Below are 17,555 nucleotides of genomic sequence, written 5' to 3' on the forward strand. Positions count from 1 at the left end.
ACTGCTTCCGGATACCTGCCTAGCACTTCAGCCGCCTCTCCCAATTCACATGGAAGAAAGAGATAGAGCTGAGTGTTATCACCATACTGGTGACACCTCACTATATTTAGCTGGGTCTTCCCCCCCCCACCCATTTCCGCTTCTCAGCAAAGGAGCTCTGGGATGGTGGCATATTTATACCCCTTGTCCCGATGTATCTGGCTAGCCCCATGAATGCAAATACCAGGCGGGGGCGTGCGACTGCTGAGATCCACCTTCCTCAGCCCCCCTTGCCCTCCAATCTATGTTGGCCAAAGCTGAAAATAGAACTGGAGTCAAGTTCCTGCACACACAGAGAGAAAAAGGCTGTGCAAGGGGAGACTGGCCAGACAGAACAGATAAGGAGAGATAGGATAATTTCAGTAAAACAAGTAGCATATGCAACAAGGGGCAAGTGTTGAAGACAGACGTTCCAGAATTCTGCCTCCTGACAGAGTGATCCTGCCTGCTGTTTTGATCCCACTTTCACTCCCTCCCTCCCAGCAAGATGATTAATAACAAATACTTGACTGAGTGCAAGTTGGATCTAGAAGACTCTCATTTGCAGGAGCCAGGATCCCCCATTCTCTTGCAGTCCACTGTCAACGTACCATCCAAAGTGGACCCACGGAACCCACATGGGATCAACCAGCATCTTAAGGTAACAAGGGAAGCCAAGGAATAGCCTCTTTCTGGTTGGGGGGCATGCTGCCTAGTCTCTGACTTCCTAAAATCTAAGACCAGAGCTCCCTCCTACTCACCCAAGGTGGGAGTTGTGTCCCGTTTGATCCTAGGCTCCTCCCAGTATTGAAGTGTAGGCTTCCAGCTCTCTGCCAGCTTGCCCAACAGATTCTTCTCCAGCCCACTAGCTGGCTGTCCATTACATGCCCTGGAGCCACACAGGAGATAGCATGGATCCTCCTGATCCCAAGATGCTTTACTCTGCTTCATAAAATGTGCTCGTTTGGCTGGAACACTTTCAGTGACCCAATTACCCCAATCCTCTCCACACAGCTGGAATTCTCTGACATCCTGGCAGAACCTTCTTCGTTCCGCAGCTTTGACCGGGTTTGGACTTGGAGCGACATAGTCTTTGAGAGCTCGCGCCTCTGGTGCTACCGCATCATCTCACTGCTGTGTGCCGTGCCAGTCTCCTTGTTCTCAGGCTTCCTCTTTGCCTGCCTAGGCTGCCTGCATATCTGGTGAGGGTCCATTCCTTTTGTCCTGCCTCCTCTTGCCCCTTTGGCCTGCCAAATCGCATGGCCAGCCTTTTGCTGACTATTGTCTGCACGTTCGTTGACCAGCCCCAAAGCTACGTCTAATGGTCTTTTGGGGAACTGCCAAAAGGAGACTATATGATTCTAGTGGAGCCTTTGTCAACCTGCTGCCTTCCAGATGTTTTGGACCATAACTCCCATCAGCCCCTGGGGTTGATGGGAGTTGTAGTCCAAAATGTCTGGAGGACACAAGGTTGGTGAAGTCCATTCTTACACCATGATTTTCAGCTTATGGTCCTATGATTTCTTGGATGCTTAACAGAGGCTCTTCACTCAGTGAGTAGATTAATAATGACAAATCAGCTCCCTTGAGATCAGTTTGCCAAACATTGCCAATCCTGTGTCTGAGTGATAGGCCCGGTGGCCAGTGCTTCCCTTGAATGGAGCGTTTGCCCTAGAACAACAGCCTTCCCGAACCTGGTATTGTTGGACTACAATTCCCATCGGCCCTAGCCAGCAGAAGCAATGGTCAGGAGGGGTGATGGGAGTGGGAGTCCAGCAACATCTGGAGGGGACCAGGTTAGGGAAGTCTGTGATAAAATATGACCCCAGCTTCCCTTGCAGCATCCAGGGGATCCTTGGCACACAAGTTACCAATAATGGATGCTATGGTGGTGTGGCGGCACTCCCCTGACCTCCGAATGGCCGTGCTGGTGCTGCTTATGGAGAGGGAGAAGGGGAGGGGCGAGGTGGCAGCAAAGCTGGTAGGGTGCAAGCACACCACCACCAAAGCCAATCTGAGGCTCCCAGTGGTGCATTTGCATTGCACCGACCTCACCCCTCCTTCTTTACCTCCCAGTAAGCAGTAGCAACATGGTGAGGGGGGGGGGGAGCACCACCATGCCATCCACTACTGCAAGGCAGGGGAGACTGGAGGCTCCAATGTCAGTGGGGCAGTGAATCTGCTCTGGGTTTTAGTCCAAACATTTGGACAGCTTCTTGCAAGTTCAGACTAAAACCTGGAGTGGATTCACTGCCTCACAGACATCTGAGTCACCAGCTTCCACTACTGCAAGGCACTCTGACAAGGGCTACCTGAAGACAGAAAAATTGTTTTCATACTTAACACATGAAGAGTTGTAACAGGCAAAAGTGCCCAGACCAGTCTAGAGAGATCAAGATGTACCACCACCAGCAATTTGTAGCCCCTACTCAGCTCCAAAACCGGCCATTGAAGAGATCTGTCTTTACTGTCGCCCACCTTTCATCTGTCTCTCTACTTATCTGCCAAAAGTCATATGAGAAGCAAGGAACTACAGAACCAAGCTGTTGCCTGCAGTGCCCTCTGCTGGACAAAGGAAGGCCACTAAAGAGGAAAACATCAATGAACAGAATGGTTGAGTTACAAATCAAGAAGGGCCACACCATCCATTGGGCCTGTGAAATGGCCTGGCAGGAGCTGACGAGTGGTAGAGCAGTTATGCTTAATGATGAAACAGCCACATGATAGATCAGCTCATCCTCCACTGCAGTCTACAGTGTGACCTTAAGTCTCTTCCTAGCTTGGCAGAGAAAGGTGAATGTGTGTGTAATGCACAAGGGCCCATTTAACCCTACACTGCTCTCAGCTGACATACTGGGGGGACAGCTAGAAAGTCCTCTGTTCCTGTGTGTGAGATGAAAGGATGGAGTCGAAGACATGAATAGCCACAATTCATGGGAAATGTCACCAAAGGTAAACTGTGGGAAGAAAAAAAGACTGTCCTGCAGAATAGGCTCCAAGTGGATTGAATTAGGGGCCAGCAACAACATATAATGTACATCCCTTGGTTTTCACGGCCAGCTGAAGCCATTTTCCTGCCTCCAGGTGTTGGATCAGCTATGCTCCAAGTGGTGAATGTCTGTTGTTGCAGAGAATGCTGTAGTGCAACTGTCAACCTGTGTGTGGGTTTTATTGACTCTCCCAAAAATTAACATTGCCACACACACACCCAAGTGATTTTAAGGGCACACGAGCTGGGCAGCTCCTCTATCCTGTCCCTCGCATAGAAGCACGCACCAGCCCAGCACAGACATGGAGGCTCTAGTTCCTTTCAGACAACCTATTTATTGCTCTTTTTCATCCTGATTTCTTTGCACAAAGTTTGGGGATGGTTATATGACATCAGCTGTTTATTGAGCATTCACATGCTGATTTGTAAGCAGTGGAGGCTATATGATGTCGTGTCAAGTGATTGTTATCCCTCACTTTCCATGCAGTTTCCCATCGCCTATTTTTAAAAATATTTTTGTAAGCAAGTTTGTTGTGCAGGAGTGCCAAATCCACTTTAATTGCACAACCTGAATTTGCCAGCATGTAACTGAATCTGACCTGCAAAATAGCGATAACCTGGAAGCACCTACTGTTTGTGTGAAGGCCTCGCTTTGCGAGATGAAGAGGCAGATGAGCATTGTCTGCCTAGCAGGGATATGAAAAAGTGGAGGCATATGGGGGAGTTACAAAGGCAGAGAGGCCAAAAATGTTGCCTACCATAAGTAACTGAGCATGGACACCTCAAACTCTATTAAGCGCAGCTAGTAATTAAGTAAGCAAGCTACAAAAGCAGGAAAGGGGATGAGGGTGATCAGTCATTTACCCTGCTCCATCTACCCACTGCAGTTGGGAGCACGCATTCGTTTCAGAATGAATAAAAGATTAAACTGAATGGGGCCCATTTGGTTCATTCCTTATGAAACAAATGCATTCAGTAATTAATAGGATTAGCAGTGGTGGAGTGGTAGATTCTGAAGTGCAGGTGCTTTTCAAGACAACCCCTATAGCCACACCCCTTCTAAAAATATACAACAAAAAATGAATTTTTGACCCACGCAGCATTTATGGTGAAGGTGCGGAAGCTCCAGTCACAGATCAGTCTTGGCTCAGCAGGGCTCTAAGACGTCCATTTCCCTCAACCCCACCCACCAGCTCATCAGCAGGGTTTAATTCTGCTGAGTGCTGCTTTACCAGCATGGTCCCTGCAGGGAATGCATTGGTAAACCAGATCTCTCCCCCCACCCCCATGGGTCAACTGACAGGGACCGCCCACCTGTCAGTCACCTGACAGCATCATGGCATCATGGGTGACTGCCCACCTGTCACAATTGGCCTGTGGGACTGGGGTGTGATACAAATCTGGCCTGCCAGGCCAAAAAAGGTCCCCCACCCCTGCATTATGGCCTCTTATCCCTAGTCAACTTTTTTTCTTCTGCTCCTGCTTAACATTCAGCCTGATGAAGAGTTCTGTTAGACTCAAAAGCTTGCTCAATAATTAGTGACGTATTGTTTCATCATCATAATGCGACTTCAGCACTTTTCAAAACTAAAGTGGCAGTTTAACCCTTAGACTTACTCACTAATGTAACCTACCTTTTTCTCAGCTCAGCTTATTTGATGGGTTTCTTTCTGAGAAAAGCTTATTCATTTGGTATGCAGAGATTGGCAAGCAGCACTTCAGGAGATGATATAATTGTTCCTGTTGTGAAATATGGGGTGGCAATTTGTCCCTGGTCCACTATCCCATTTATGTCCATTCATTATCAATTCAGGGGTGGGATTTTTCTAGCAGTGACAACAAAGCCAATTATGGCAATGGGTACTCCTAGCAGACATTATTTTGTTTTCTAAGAAGAATGAGGGCCACCACTAGGGTCCACCTTTGTTTGTAGCAAACATTATTCTTCCCACAAATGCCTCAGAATGATGTAACATCCAGAATATTCATGGAAAAGACGGCATCAGCTACCAAGATAGAGCTGCCAAAATTAGTGGCACAATCACCACAGGTGGCAGTCCCCTCCCCCCAAAAAACCCAACCTCTTTTAAGGTTAAGAAACAGGAAGAGAAAGATAAATGTGAGCATCAAATGGATTACATTTAAGGAAATGAATGTGATTTTCTGCAATGAAGCATGAAATAAATGAGGTATTTAATGATAACAAATGGAGTTAATGAAATGATAGAATGTTCTTGGACATCACTGTGGGGAAAACAAAAGTACCCTGTAAACAGAAAACGAACATGTCAAAGGAAAGGATTCAACCGAACCTTCTTTCCTGTGTGCAGGGATATTTTATTTTTAATTTTTTAATTGAGAGCTGTTCAAAAAATGTGCAGCCTAAAGTGGTACAGTTAAAAAAATGGTTACTGCTTAATTCTGATTCTATCACATTTTATATGGTACAATAGTGTCTTAAAACAGTTCACATACATTTTCTAGAAGTCACAGGCAGGCAGCCTTTTTTCTGATAGGGGCTGCACATTGGCAGCGAGCTGGACCAAAGATGACAATGGGCAGCGCCAGAGACAGAAGTGTTCTGGATTAACTAATCTGAAATAACGACCTTCCTGCTTTACTTAGGTTTGCACAATTAGAGCACCATGTTGCTCTGGCACAGCCTTTCCCAACCAGTGTGCCTCCAGATGTTGTTGGACCACAACTCCCATCTTTCCTGACCATTGGCAATGCTGGCTGAGGCTGATGGGAGTTGTGGTCCAACAACATCTGGAGGCACACTGGTTGGGAAATGCTGCTCTAGCACAACAAATATACTTTTTAAAAAAAACCCACAGACTTTTTACTGTTAGGAAAGTGACAGCGAAATATACTTAAATTAAGCATGGGATAACAATTGATGGAAAGATGTATAACTTCTGCGCAAACAAATCAGGATGAATGCTCAAGAAAGAGAAGACAACATATAATGGCTGCATAAGCTTTCTCCAAGCAAATAAGGATGAATACTCAAGAAAGAGGTCACATGGAGCAGCCCAGAAAAAAATAAGAGGGAAGCGAACAAGAAAGAAGGAGCTCTGATAGATCGCAGCAGCGTCAGGAGCCATCGGGGTCAATAACATGAGGCTGCAGGGGGGGCACAGGTTGTTTACCTGCTATTAAAGACATTCTTACAAACAGTGTTGCAGGTCAGTTTAAATTGGCCTTTAGGTGGCATAACTGGAGCCTAAATTAGGAAGATGTTGGGAGGATTCTGGTTTGAAGGGAAGCTAGCAAAGCCAGCCTTATAATTCCTCCTCCTCCTTTCCACAGGTGTGTGATGCCCTGTATCCAGCTGTGCACAATGGCAATGCCTCCAGTTCGCACCCTCTGGGCCAGTATCCTGGATGTTGTAGTGGCCCCACTTTTTACCAGCCTGGGCCGCTGCTGTAGTGCCATCTACCTCACCATTACTGAGAAGTGACACCGAGATGCCCCCTCCCTCTAAGGCCTACATGACAAAGACTCACCTTCCCATTTCATGAAGACCCACTGAATATGTTTGATTTCACACAAGAGGATAGAACTAACAGAGACCTTTTAACCTTGGGATGGAAAAGTGGAGTCAGTGGCAGGGGTGGGGGGGAGCAGGCCCAGAGGGAAGAAAAGTGGGGAGACTGGAGGGAAATGGTGCTCCAGGGAAGATGTAAATCAAAACATCCATATTCTACTCTGATTTCCACCACCCTCTGCCCTCATTTGGCCAGATCTGCAGACAGAATTGCAGATTCTTCTAGGAGCGGATTCTCAAATATTCCTCCCCATTTGGGAACTGGAAATGTATGAGTCCTGGCTTCCAGTCCAACTCTCCTCTGTTCCTTAAGATTCTAGTCAGCCCATGTATCAATTAATATCTCAGAGTCAGTTCAACTGAGGGATGGGAATCCTGAGGCCCCTCCAGAGGTTGCGACCTTCCCATTATCCCATTATTGGGATTAGCCTTCTAACCTGACAATTTGGGGTGTGTCATTTGCACAAGGTGGGGGGGAGGAAATGGGGCAACTCCACTCCCAGTGCTGGGCTCTGGGAGAACACAGTCACTTCTGGGGGAGCCAGCCTCCACCCTCTCCAGCCCCACCACCCCCACAACAATAGCCAGGATTTAAAATTATGTTAACCCCCTCCCAGCCCCCATTTAATAAAAGAAAAAAAGTTGGTTTGTCTCCTTTTGATTCTGTCCAGCAAAACAGACACAAATGAGAGCTACGAGGAAGGACATGGAGAAAACAAAAGCTCTGTACGAGCGACCTTGGCTGCCTCCTCACAGAGGGATTACGGGGATCGGTGGCAGATGTGTGGAAGTTATAAGGACATGAGGACTGCAACCCCAGTTGCTTCATTACCCTTCCCAGCTATGCTGACCTTGTGTAAGATGCAGCACAATTCAATATGCTGGATTTGAGTGTGCATAAAAATTGCAGCAGGAGTCTGTCTCCCCCTGCAATCCCTTGCCATTCTAATACCCATAGATGGATGATAGACAAATACACACCTCCCCAGTGCCAGGAACCACACCTCAAAATGCCACATTTCCTTTGCATGCTGCTGCCAGGAATACTGCAGGCTCCAGCTGCTGGTGCCTATCATCAGGGTACCTCTTAAAGCTCTGGCTGGCAGCAAGCCTGTTGCGTGCATTTATGCAGCAAGTGTAACGTTACGAGTACATACCTCCCTTTCCCAGCCACGCCTCTGAGCTGGTGCATGCCTTTGTATAGCTCTGTACAGTTGCCATCAACCCAAGAGGCAGCTGCACACTGCTGTGGACTTGTTCCTGCCCCAGACACTTCAGCGCTAGAGGAGGGATCTATGTGCCGCCTCTTGCCTAAACACCAGAGATGGCCAGCAGCTATTAAATTTAACTCTAAAGCTACGGATGTGAGAGTAGGTTTGAACAGCATAGTTGCATTATGGTCCTTGTTTTAGCCCAGGGATGGGGATGCTATACCGCTCTAGATGGGGGTAGCCAATGTACTATTCCATGGGTTTGGGAAACGCTTACTCACTGTGTGAAGAAACCTTGCATTGGGTCTGCTCTAATACCAGGAAGCAGCAGGAATCAGGAGAACTTCAATAGTTGTATTTATTCGTAGTAAACAGAACAGCAACTCAGGGTTGAAACACACTCACTGTTTTGCAGGTTCCAGTGTGTCTCCACCTCTCTCTTCTGAAAACGGGGGCATACAACTCTAGTCAAACCCCACCCCTTTTTACTATAAAACCTGGGGGGAGCAGCTTGAGTGCATTTCTTTAAAAAAAATCAGCTTTGCAGAGATTTTGCAACTGATCAGCAGATCAACGCGTCCCCCCTCCAGATGTGGCTAACGGAAATACTTTGATCTGGCAACTAGTGTGTTTACAGCCTCAGCCTAGTGAACTCTCCAACACTGGAGACATTCAAGAGGCAGCTGCTGGACAGACACCTGTTGAGTATGCTTTACCTTGGATTCCTGCATTGAGCAAGGGGTTGGACTCGATGGCCTTATGGGCCCCTTCTAACTCTACTATAATTCTAGCATTCTAGCAGCTAGGACTAGGCCTTGTCACACAGACAAAGACTAGGGGTAGAGACACGCTCTCTGTTTTGCCAGTTCCAGTGCGTCTCCACTTCTCTCTTTTAAAAACGGGGCACACGATGCTAGTCAAACCCCACCCCTTTTTACTGTAAAACTTGGTGGGGTCAGCTCAAGTGAGTTTTTTTTTTATTATTCAGTTTCACAGAGATTTTAGAACTGATCAGCAAATCAACCCGTTCCCCCTTCATGTGTGGCTAATGAAAAAGCTTTGCTGTGGGCAACTAGTGTGTTCACAGCCTGAGACATGTGACACACTACAGATATGATGCCTTCCAGATCCCTCAGATGATAAGTCTAATCAGCCTGAGCCAGCATAGCCGATGGTCAGGAATTATGAGAGTTGTCGTCCACAAGCCCAGGACCGCGCTACATTGATTACCTCTGCCAGCATGTCCAATGACAATGGGAGTTGTGTAGTCCAACAACATTTGGAGGATCACAGGTTCCCCATCCCTGTTTCAGTGTGAAGCACACACCTTCTCTGCCACTTTTAACAGATCTATAGGAAAGGGGACTCTTCTTAGGCTGAGGGCACACTAGTTCAAAAGCACAGAAAATGTTTTTTCTGGCTGCGTTTTGAAGTGACTGCCCTCAGCTGGACACACCTCCCTTTCCCACTGCTGACTTCCAACCTTTCACGATTGTCTACAGCAAAGCGTTGGGCCAATCGCTGTCTCTGCATGGGCCTACAGCAAAGAGTTTCTATTGGCCACACCTGGGGCAACAGGTTGATCTACCAATCAGTTACAAAATCTATGTAAAGGTGAATTTCTAAAAAATGAGCTGATCTGACCATGTTTTAGAGTAAAAGGGCTAGAATTTGACTAGCATCGTGTGCCCCCATTTTCAGAAAAGAGAGATGGAGGCGCGCTGGAACTGGCACAAAGTATGTGTGTCCCTACCCTTATTGCTGTAGCTCAGACTGATACAAAAAGAGCCACAGGCCTGATTCATCTGTTACTAATGTGGCAATGGGAGCCATTTCTGTCTAGTCCTGTCCCATGCTGCACAGGTAACATCTATAAAAAAGGAAGCACATGATCATCAAACTACTGACACATTTATTCCCACAACCTTGTTGCTTCTTTGTAGGAGTTGGTGAACTGTGCTTCATATTATAACCAGCAATGTGGACTTTTAACATTGTTATTAGCAGGCTTAGCATCAGTTTTTAAAAAAATCTGTTTTGCCCCCCAACTGGCCCATCAGTTTGTTATTTGTTTGGCCTGCTGGATTTAGGTTTGCAAATACTTTACAAGCTTCATCATGCTTGACCTCACAATAACCCTATGAGATTATGTAAGTATAGGAGTCTTATATATGTATCCCAGAACCCTCTGTAACTGATCTTAAGGTGGCCATGCTGGAACAAAAGGACTTCAAAAAGAAATTGCTGTGAAATTGCTGAATTGCAATTCACAAAGAGGCTCAGGCCTACTCAGTTCTGATCACATATGGACTGAATCAGTATAATGGATATTTATCACACTGCATGCATGAATTGGCTTACCAATGCCAGGATGTCTGTGTAATCAACACAAGTGTTTTTCAATGGCCATTAATAGTAATAAGCATCACCATTTGCAGTTTTCTGCAGTTCATTTCCCTCTGACCTCACAGTGTACAATCTCTCCCCTTCCCAATGTATGTGTTTATACACAGAGACAGCTATACATCAGGATAACAATTCATACATTTGATGAAGTAGTAGACTGTATTCTACAAAAGCTTATACCATAATAAATGTGTTAGTCCTTAAGGTCCTTGTTATTTTTGTCGAAAGAGACTAACATGACTACCCTTCTGGAAACACACAGACACAGACACACACAGCCCCTATCATCGCTGTTCACAGTTTTTTCAGGCTGGCATTTTACTTGAAAAACCTATTCAAGAACAGCAGGACAAAAGAAAATGATGCTTCTGTCTTCCTACTTTCAGTTCCCTTAAAAATAATGGTCTGTCCTTTAACATTTAATGGATTATCTTTATTTTACCCATGCTATAGACTGGAGAAAAAGTAAAAAAGGGAAGATATTTTTCCTTTCCACAAAATAGGGATAATCCAGATATTACTGAAACTCCATCTAAAATCTTGGCTGCTGTGCCTCCTGAATAACTCTATCCAGCCAAGGAGACAAATATAGAGATCCATCATAATAACAACGTTCTATTACAATTATTTTGAGCAATGAATAAAAAAGGCAGAAAGCCATTGCTATATTTTAAAGTATACTAAGGCTTACTAAAAACAACTCTGCCCTGCCCTAGGAAGGCAGATGCATTCTGGCTCTGAGGCAGCCTATTTTCAGAACAGACTTCCCTATCTGTGGGTTGCAGTCAGGAAAGAGTTAGCAGGTGGGGAAAAAAGAAGCAGGGGGGAGAGCAGGGGGGAGAGGCAGCTCTGGCCTGACAGCCGGGGACAACTGGCCAGCTGCTCTTTTGAGTGAAAGAGGCTGAGCAGGGAAAGGCCTGGTGCCATGGCCCAGCAAGAAGAAGAAGAAGAAGAAGTGACCCTGGGGAAGATAGACTCCCGGGACCCACTCACCAAAGAGATTGATCTGGTGGAAAGAGACCCCAAGCAGATCAACCAAGAGGTGGTAAAGGTGAGAGCCTTCCTAATATAATGGTAGAAAGCAGCATGGGGTGCGCTGGGTTGTAGGCAATGACTTTCCCCTTAGATGGAGAGCAGACAGGAGTGAGGAGGTGGGCACAGTTTTCAAAAATAACTCAGCCACAAAAGAAAATTCTTCATGCACTCAAAGATAGCACCAATGCTCCTTTGCAGTAGTAACAAGTCTTGCCACTCATAACGAAGAGAAAACAGTGCTCTCCCCTTACTATAATTTGTACACAGAATGCCCTACGGAGAGGCAGACGTAAAACTTGCAGGGTTTACTTTTGTTTTTGCCCCTAAGTCCACCAGTTGGAGCCAAGTGCAAAACAGTGACTTAAAAAGAGAAATAGACACACACTTAGGATTAAGGAACAGGGTGCCTCTGAGGGTACCTCCTTAGCCCAGGACATTCGGTTAGGGGCTTCTTCTGTTTAAGTGATAGGATATGGTCACCTCATGACAATTCTTATTCCCTGAGGGTGACCATGCAAGTGGCTTTTGATTGTGTCTCAGGTGCCAGTGGGGACTCCACCCCAAGGCTCCTAGCTGTATGTGTGTGTGTGTCTATTCCAATTGGTGCAGCAGAGTGAAGCCTCCACATGCCAGTAAAAATCCCCTCTACAATGGTAATTTAAGGAAAACCAAGATGCATAGCTACATGCCAAGTCTTAGGCAAACATCTAAATTTGGCCCTAAGAGGTAGAACTAGATGCAGTTCTCTCTTCAGCTTTGAGATTCTATGAACTGTTGGTTATCACAGCATGCAAGGAAGCTAACAAGGCTATAAAATGGACAGAGTGAAAAAAAGAAGAAAACAGCACTCCAAAATATTAGTAATACTTTGGATTAGTCCACTGAATGATGATCATCTTGCTCTACCTTTGGGAGATTTGCTCTCTGTTCCTTCACACTTTAATCTGACTCTTGCTCATTGTTTAAAATATGCCTACCCTGCAAGAACTGAAAACAGTACATAATGAAAACATCACTATTTCTCTAATCTAAACTGGATCATGTTCAACCCACACAGAAGACTAAGAACTGTTTTAGTATCTGAGGCAGAAAACCTAACCTGGCAACCCTATTTCAACAAATGAACATGGAGGTACAATCCACCAGGGAGTTCTACTATGCTCAAATTTCCCCTTAAATTAGACTTGTGCAGATGTTATTGTGGGTTTGGTCTCATGGATCAGATCTGACTGTCTGCCACCTTTAATGGAGGCATCCAAAAGGCTAAGGCAGCTGCCCCCTCTTGACTCATGAGATGTCCGCCTCTGAAAGGAGATTAAAAAGGCTTGCTTCAACAACAGTTGTTGCTCTGAAATGCAAGGAACAGCCAGTAAAGACAGGACTCCCCAAGGAAGGAAATTTCACAAAACCAGCCAAACGCTAGTGGGCTGCTCCTTGCCCACACTGAGGTCACTTCACAGGAAGTTAGCATCCAAAGCAGAGCTACCTCCTGATGAACCCATGGTCAAAAGGGTTCATACTCAAAGAGGGGCTCCTTGAGGTAGGCTGGAGCCCATGGACATTGAGAGAGCCTTAAAAGTTACTACTGTACACTGTACCTTCAGCATAGGTTAAAATATTCCCATGTAAAACTACAAGCAATCTGAGGAAATTATCATGAAAACAAGATGAATACAACATGAGAACATAGCCAGAGTAGCATATAGAAAGACAAGTAAGTAGGCACACACCCTGCTTAAGACAGAGTTTTCCCTGGGGTGTTGCATCCCCATCTAACCTCCCCCTTCTGCCCATTGATTGTGGACCTCCTGGCTCTTCTGGATGTGTATGGACAACCAGGGCAGAATAAGCACATAAGGAGAGCCCTGATGGATCAGGCCGGTGGCCCATCTGGTCCAGCACTCTGTTCTTATAGTGGCCAACCAGATGGCTGTGGGAAGCCCGCAAACAGGACCTGAGTGCAACAGCACTCTCCCCATTTGTGATTCAGAGCAACTGGTATTTTGCCTCCACTGCCTCATTCTGCCTCCACCAGTGGAGATAGAACATAGCCATTGTGATTGGCAGCCACTGATGGCCTTATCCTCCATTAATTTGTCTCTTTTAAAGTTATCCAAGTTAGTGGTCATCACTGGATCTTGTGGCAGCAAAATTCCATTTTAGCTATGCACTGTGTGTAGAAGTGCTTTCTTTTGTCTGTCCTGAATCTTCTAACATTCACAATGAAAATATATGCCAAAAAAACCCTACATGGCTGCTTCTCATGGGGAAAAGCAGCTTCTTGGGTGCAGAGTTTGTGCACAGAAACAAATTGCACAAACTACCGCAGCTTCCTACACAGGATTCAAATCATGTTTTTGAGGATAAACACATTCCTAGAACCCCACAAAGAGGAAATGCAGCTTCAAGGAGGGGAGTTATGGCAGAAAAGAAGAGGGGGGTTAAGTACGCCTCCCCTGCTGTTTCTCTGCTCAAAATCACCATATACTAGCAGGGGCTTTAGCCCTAATCAAGAAGTAGCCTTGCAATTTTGTTACCTGCACTTGCATGAAATGTTTAGCTAGGGTCAAAGTCGACTTAATAGTCACCCACTGGAACCTGGCAACCCTTACACCAGAAGAGCAAAACTGGCTGTGGTTGCCCCAGAGGTAGGGATTCTCAACAGCACTGTGTTTACTCTAAAGCTCATATCCTGATTAAAATTAAGCCCTGCCTGATTCACGGCTCCTTCTCCTACCTTGCCAGGTGGACTTTGAAGATGTGATTGCTGAGCCGGAGGGCACCCACAGCTTTGACGGGGTGTGGAAGGCCAGCAAGACCACGTTTACAGTCAGCAAGTACTGGTGTTACCGGATTCTGTCAGGGATGCTAGGCGTGCCGCTTGCCTTGCTCTGGGGCTTCCTCTTCGCCTGCGTTTCCTTCTGCCACATCTGGGGGGCTGTGCCTTGCATCAAGAGCTACTTCATAGAGGTGCAGTGCTGTGGGCGCTGCTATGCCCTGTGTATACGCACCTTCTGCGACCCACTCTTTGAAGCTGTGGGAAAGGTCTGCAGTGATGTCCGAGTGGCCCTGCGCAAGGAACATGCCAAGGACTGAGAGGCTCTGTTTGGGACCAGGACAGGACTCTGGGGTTGCCTTCTTCCTCTTGTCTCCTCAAGTCAGGCTAGGGTCCCAGCTAGAGTCCTGATCTCAACACATGTAAGCAGGATCTGCCTGGCCAATGGAGCTATGCTTTTAACTCCTTGCCCCACAACCTGCTTCATCCCTTTTTTATAAGCAGAACCAAACCAAGACAAACTGGTGGCCCAAGGTGGAAAATCCAAATGATAGTCTGTGAACACACAGAGAACAGAATCTAGTGGGAAGTTCTTCTGCACAAGCCCCATCACTGAGGCTTGCACAGCAGGCCTTCCCAGTAGGATTTGCCTCATGGGTCATGGGTCTGTCTCCTATTCTGCCACCCTGAACATCTGTTACCTGAAGCAGCCATCTCGCAGTGTGGCACAGTATGAATTCCTTTGTTGACAGAACTTGTGCCATCTAGGTGTTTAATAAAGGCTCATCCTCACCTAGGACTGAAAGTCACAAGATTTAAGGTTTCACCAACCTCATCTCACCATTGCAATGCCATCCCTTTAAAGCTATGATGTGCCATCAAGGATAGCCTTTCAGTGTTGCTCTTTCCCAGCAGGTGAAACAGCAGCACTATGGCAACTGCCCAAGGGGGAAAGAGAGTGACATCAGTATGCTGGGGGAAAAGGTTCCTGCCTCTTGATGGGAAAAGAAGGCCTCAGCACCATTTCAGGAGACAAGCAGCTGGGTTATCCTGACTGCTTGCCTCAGATCAACAAGTGAATGGAGAAAATAGTGGTTCTCGATTGTCAGTCTGTCCCAAAGCCTCAGGTTATTCTCAAATCATACACAGTAGCTATTCCCCGATAGGCCTGGCACCCAAACAGACTATTAACTAGTTTTTTTTTCACCCTTACCTGAGGTCAAACCTCAGTTTTAAGATTTCAACAGATTGGTTAAAGCAAGTGAATATTTTGTTGTTTTTCCAAGGGAAAGACACCCATATTTAATCCAAGAGTCATCAGCAAATTCTAATTTCTAAGTCCAAGTGCAGCCACTAATCTCAATTCCTACTCTGAACTGAAAGATGGCCATTTTCTTTTGATAAAACAAAAAACAAAAATGAAAATACATCTGCAATGTATGAAAATAAAGTCCAAGCAATCCTTCAGTGTCTTGTTTATTCTGTAAAAAAATCCCGGCTGGCGGGCACTCTCTGTGGAGAGTGTACAAATCCAGTTTATTGCAAGAGACAGCAGGGGGAGATCACAGTACAGAATTGTTTCTGGTGATGGAAACGAAGGTTAATACCAGGGCTGTGTGTATGCTGCCATTCTGTGGGAGAACAGAAAAGGCACAGGAATATGGTACTGGGCACAGAATTCCACTTCCTGAGAATCTCAGCTTTATTTATTTTTTTAAAGCAAGTTTCTAGTCCTAATGGCTGGAAAAGATATACCTTAAAGCATGTGGTGCAATGCCTGATGACATTTTAGAAGCCACAGGAGTGGCTTAGTAGGATTTCCAGTGACCAGAGGGTGGAATTTTGGTGCCCTGTACAGATCCATCCCACCTTCTCTTGACTAGCACAAGCAAAATAAATTATGAAAAATGAGATAATCCACGCAAATTTGCTTAATTTGCATAATTTACATAAGTTGAAGGAGTCAGCTTTTCTTGGCACAAAATTGTAAAGCAGAGAATTACACACAGCCCTGATTAATACTGAGCGGTTAAGACTTTAAAAAAGAGAGAGCGAGAGCGGGAAGGAACAAACTATATCTTAAACGCAAGGGAAATAATTGGCACATGGATTCCCTCCCCAACCTACGTCCCCTTACTTATTGCCCCAATGTGGAAGGGTGATGAGTGCAGGGATGAGGTTGCACCAGGGAGAGCGTGTAGGAAGAGTTTACAAATTCAGACAAATATGAAAAGCATAAAGGGATACATGGCAGTGTTTCAGAGGGGAAGGAAACAGAGGGAGGAATAGAGCGCAGCTGGCCAGGGGCTTGTGTGAATCATGTTAGGAACACACATTCAAGAGAGAATCCTCCCTTTCAACACTTTGCATGGTAACCCACACTAGTCACTATTACAGCCCCCATCCCACCCTGCCCACAGTCAAGAACAGAACCAAGGAATCTTGGTACCCACCCCCACCCCCACCGCACCACTTTCACATGCAAATCCAAGTGCAAACCATTGGTAGCAGAGGAGAGAGTGAAAGGGTGGGTGCAAACAATCCTAAAAGTTGCCCTATGTTTAAGCACCCACCCGATCCCACAATATTACAACCTTCAGACTCACCTCCAGTGCATGAGGGCGCTGGACAGCAAATGTCCCTTAAACATTTGGTTTGAAAATTAAACTTCCATAAAAATCAAATCACCAGCTTTCCCATTAGCATCCTCCCAAATCATTTTGCAAAGGAAAGCGAAAGAGACACACACATCTGCCCTGAGTTGGTATTCAGAAAATTAAAGGGGAGGTGGGGGGCAAGAGATAATCACAGTATTGGGCAGGACATGTTGGGGATACTTTCCCCCACCCCAAGTCTGTCTCACTCTCCATTCCCCGAGGATTTGAAGACCCCTCTGCCCCGCAGGAGCACTCTGTTTGAATAGACCTGTTTGGCAGGGATGGCACCCTTCTTGCCAACAAGGTTGCCCCTCAGGGGATCTGGTGTCTCAGGGTGGTTTAGGGGATTGTCAGCCCCCGTGTGCTTCAAGCTTGTTTTTCCAAGAAGTTCTTTGAACACAGAATCCATATTCCTGGTAACCTCCTAGAAATAGTGAAAAAAGAAAAATAATCGTGAAGGCAGAGAGAGAGAGAGAGAGAGAGAGAGAGAGAAATGATCTCCAGGGGTGACAAAGGTTATTAGGAGAAAAAGGAAAGGGTGGACACTTTACCTTATCTACTTCCACCCGTTTCTCCATTGCTTCCTGCCTCTCAGAGGTGTTGCCTCCCCAGGGTCGTGGAGAAACTTCACTCCAGCGGTCTGGCCTGGGGAAAGAACAGATAGAACAGCATATCAAATTTAAGACTTCACATTGACTCCCTACATAACTGAACCATCAGGATTCTAGTCCTCATTTTTAAAGCTCTACACTTCTCTGCCTTCAACTATATTGTTTTGTGCTTTCCATTCCCAGAGTGGCGGAAAGTTCTGGGCAGGGTTACAGAGTAAATGTCCTTGGGAGAAGAGTACACTGGAGACTAAAGGAGCCTCTGCAGTTTGAGAATTGCTACTCTAACCACATGTGTGTGTCAA

At 46.0% G+C, this 17,555-nt stretch overlaps 3 protein-coding genes across 3 annotated transcripts in view; 2 read left to right on the forward strand and 1 right to left on the reverse strand.

Moving 5' to 3' along the window:
* The first annotated feature begins 321 nt into the window (after positions 1-321).
* LOC133379180 (caveolin-2-like) lies at positions 322-7,362 on the forward strand. The gene is made up of 3 exons (XM_061613918.1): positions 322-679; positions 1,033-1,220; positions 6,320-7,362. Exons 1-3 carry the CDS (start codon positions 527-529, stop codon positions 6,468-6,470), a joined length of 492 nt encoding a protein of 163 aa, XP_061469902.1. The 5' UTR covers positions 322-526; the 3' UTR covers positions 6,471-7,362.
* A 3,640-nt stretch (positions 7,363-11,002) lies between these two features.
* LOC133379192 (caveolin-3-like) lies at positions 11,003-15,447 on the forward strand. The gene is made up of 2 exons (XM_061613965.1): positions 11,003-11,225; positions 13,955-15,447. The coding sequence occupies exons 1-2, from the start codon at positions 11,100-11,102 to the stop codon at positions 14,303-14,305; spliced, it is 477 nt and encodes a 158-aa protein (XP_061469949.1). The 5' UTR covers positions 11,003-11,099; the 3' UTR covers positions 14,306-15,447.
* A 995-nt stretch (positions 15,448-16,442) lies between these two features.
* Positions 16,443-17,555, reverse strand: part of ARHGAP4 (Rho GTPase activating protein 4) — a 55,064-nt gene continuing 53,951 nt past the window's right edge. Inside the window, exons 22-23 of the mRNA XM_061613956.1 lie at positions 17,194-17,287; positions 16,443-17,066 (exon numbers count right to left, since the gene is read on the reverse strand). Of these exons, the coding sequence (XP_061469940.1) occupies positions 16,845-17,066; positions 17,194-17,287 (316 nt within the window). The 3' untranslated portion in view covers positions 16,443-16,844. The remainder of the gene's footprint in view (positions 17,067-17,193; positions 17,288-17,555) is intronic.

This window comes from Rhineura floridana, chromosome 3, assembly GCF_030035675.1.
Source record: "Rhineura floridana isolate rRhiFlo1 chromosome 3, rRhiFlo1.hap2, whole genome shotgun sequence".
NCBI classification, from domain to species: domain Eukaryota; kingdom Metazoa; phylum Chordata; class Lepidosauria; order Squamata; family Rhineuridae; genus Rhineura; species Rhineura floridana.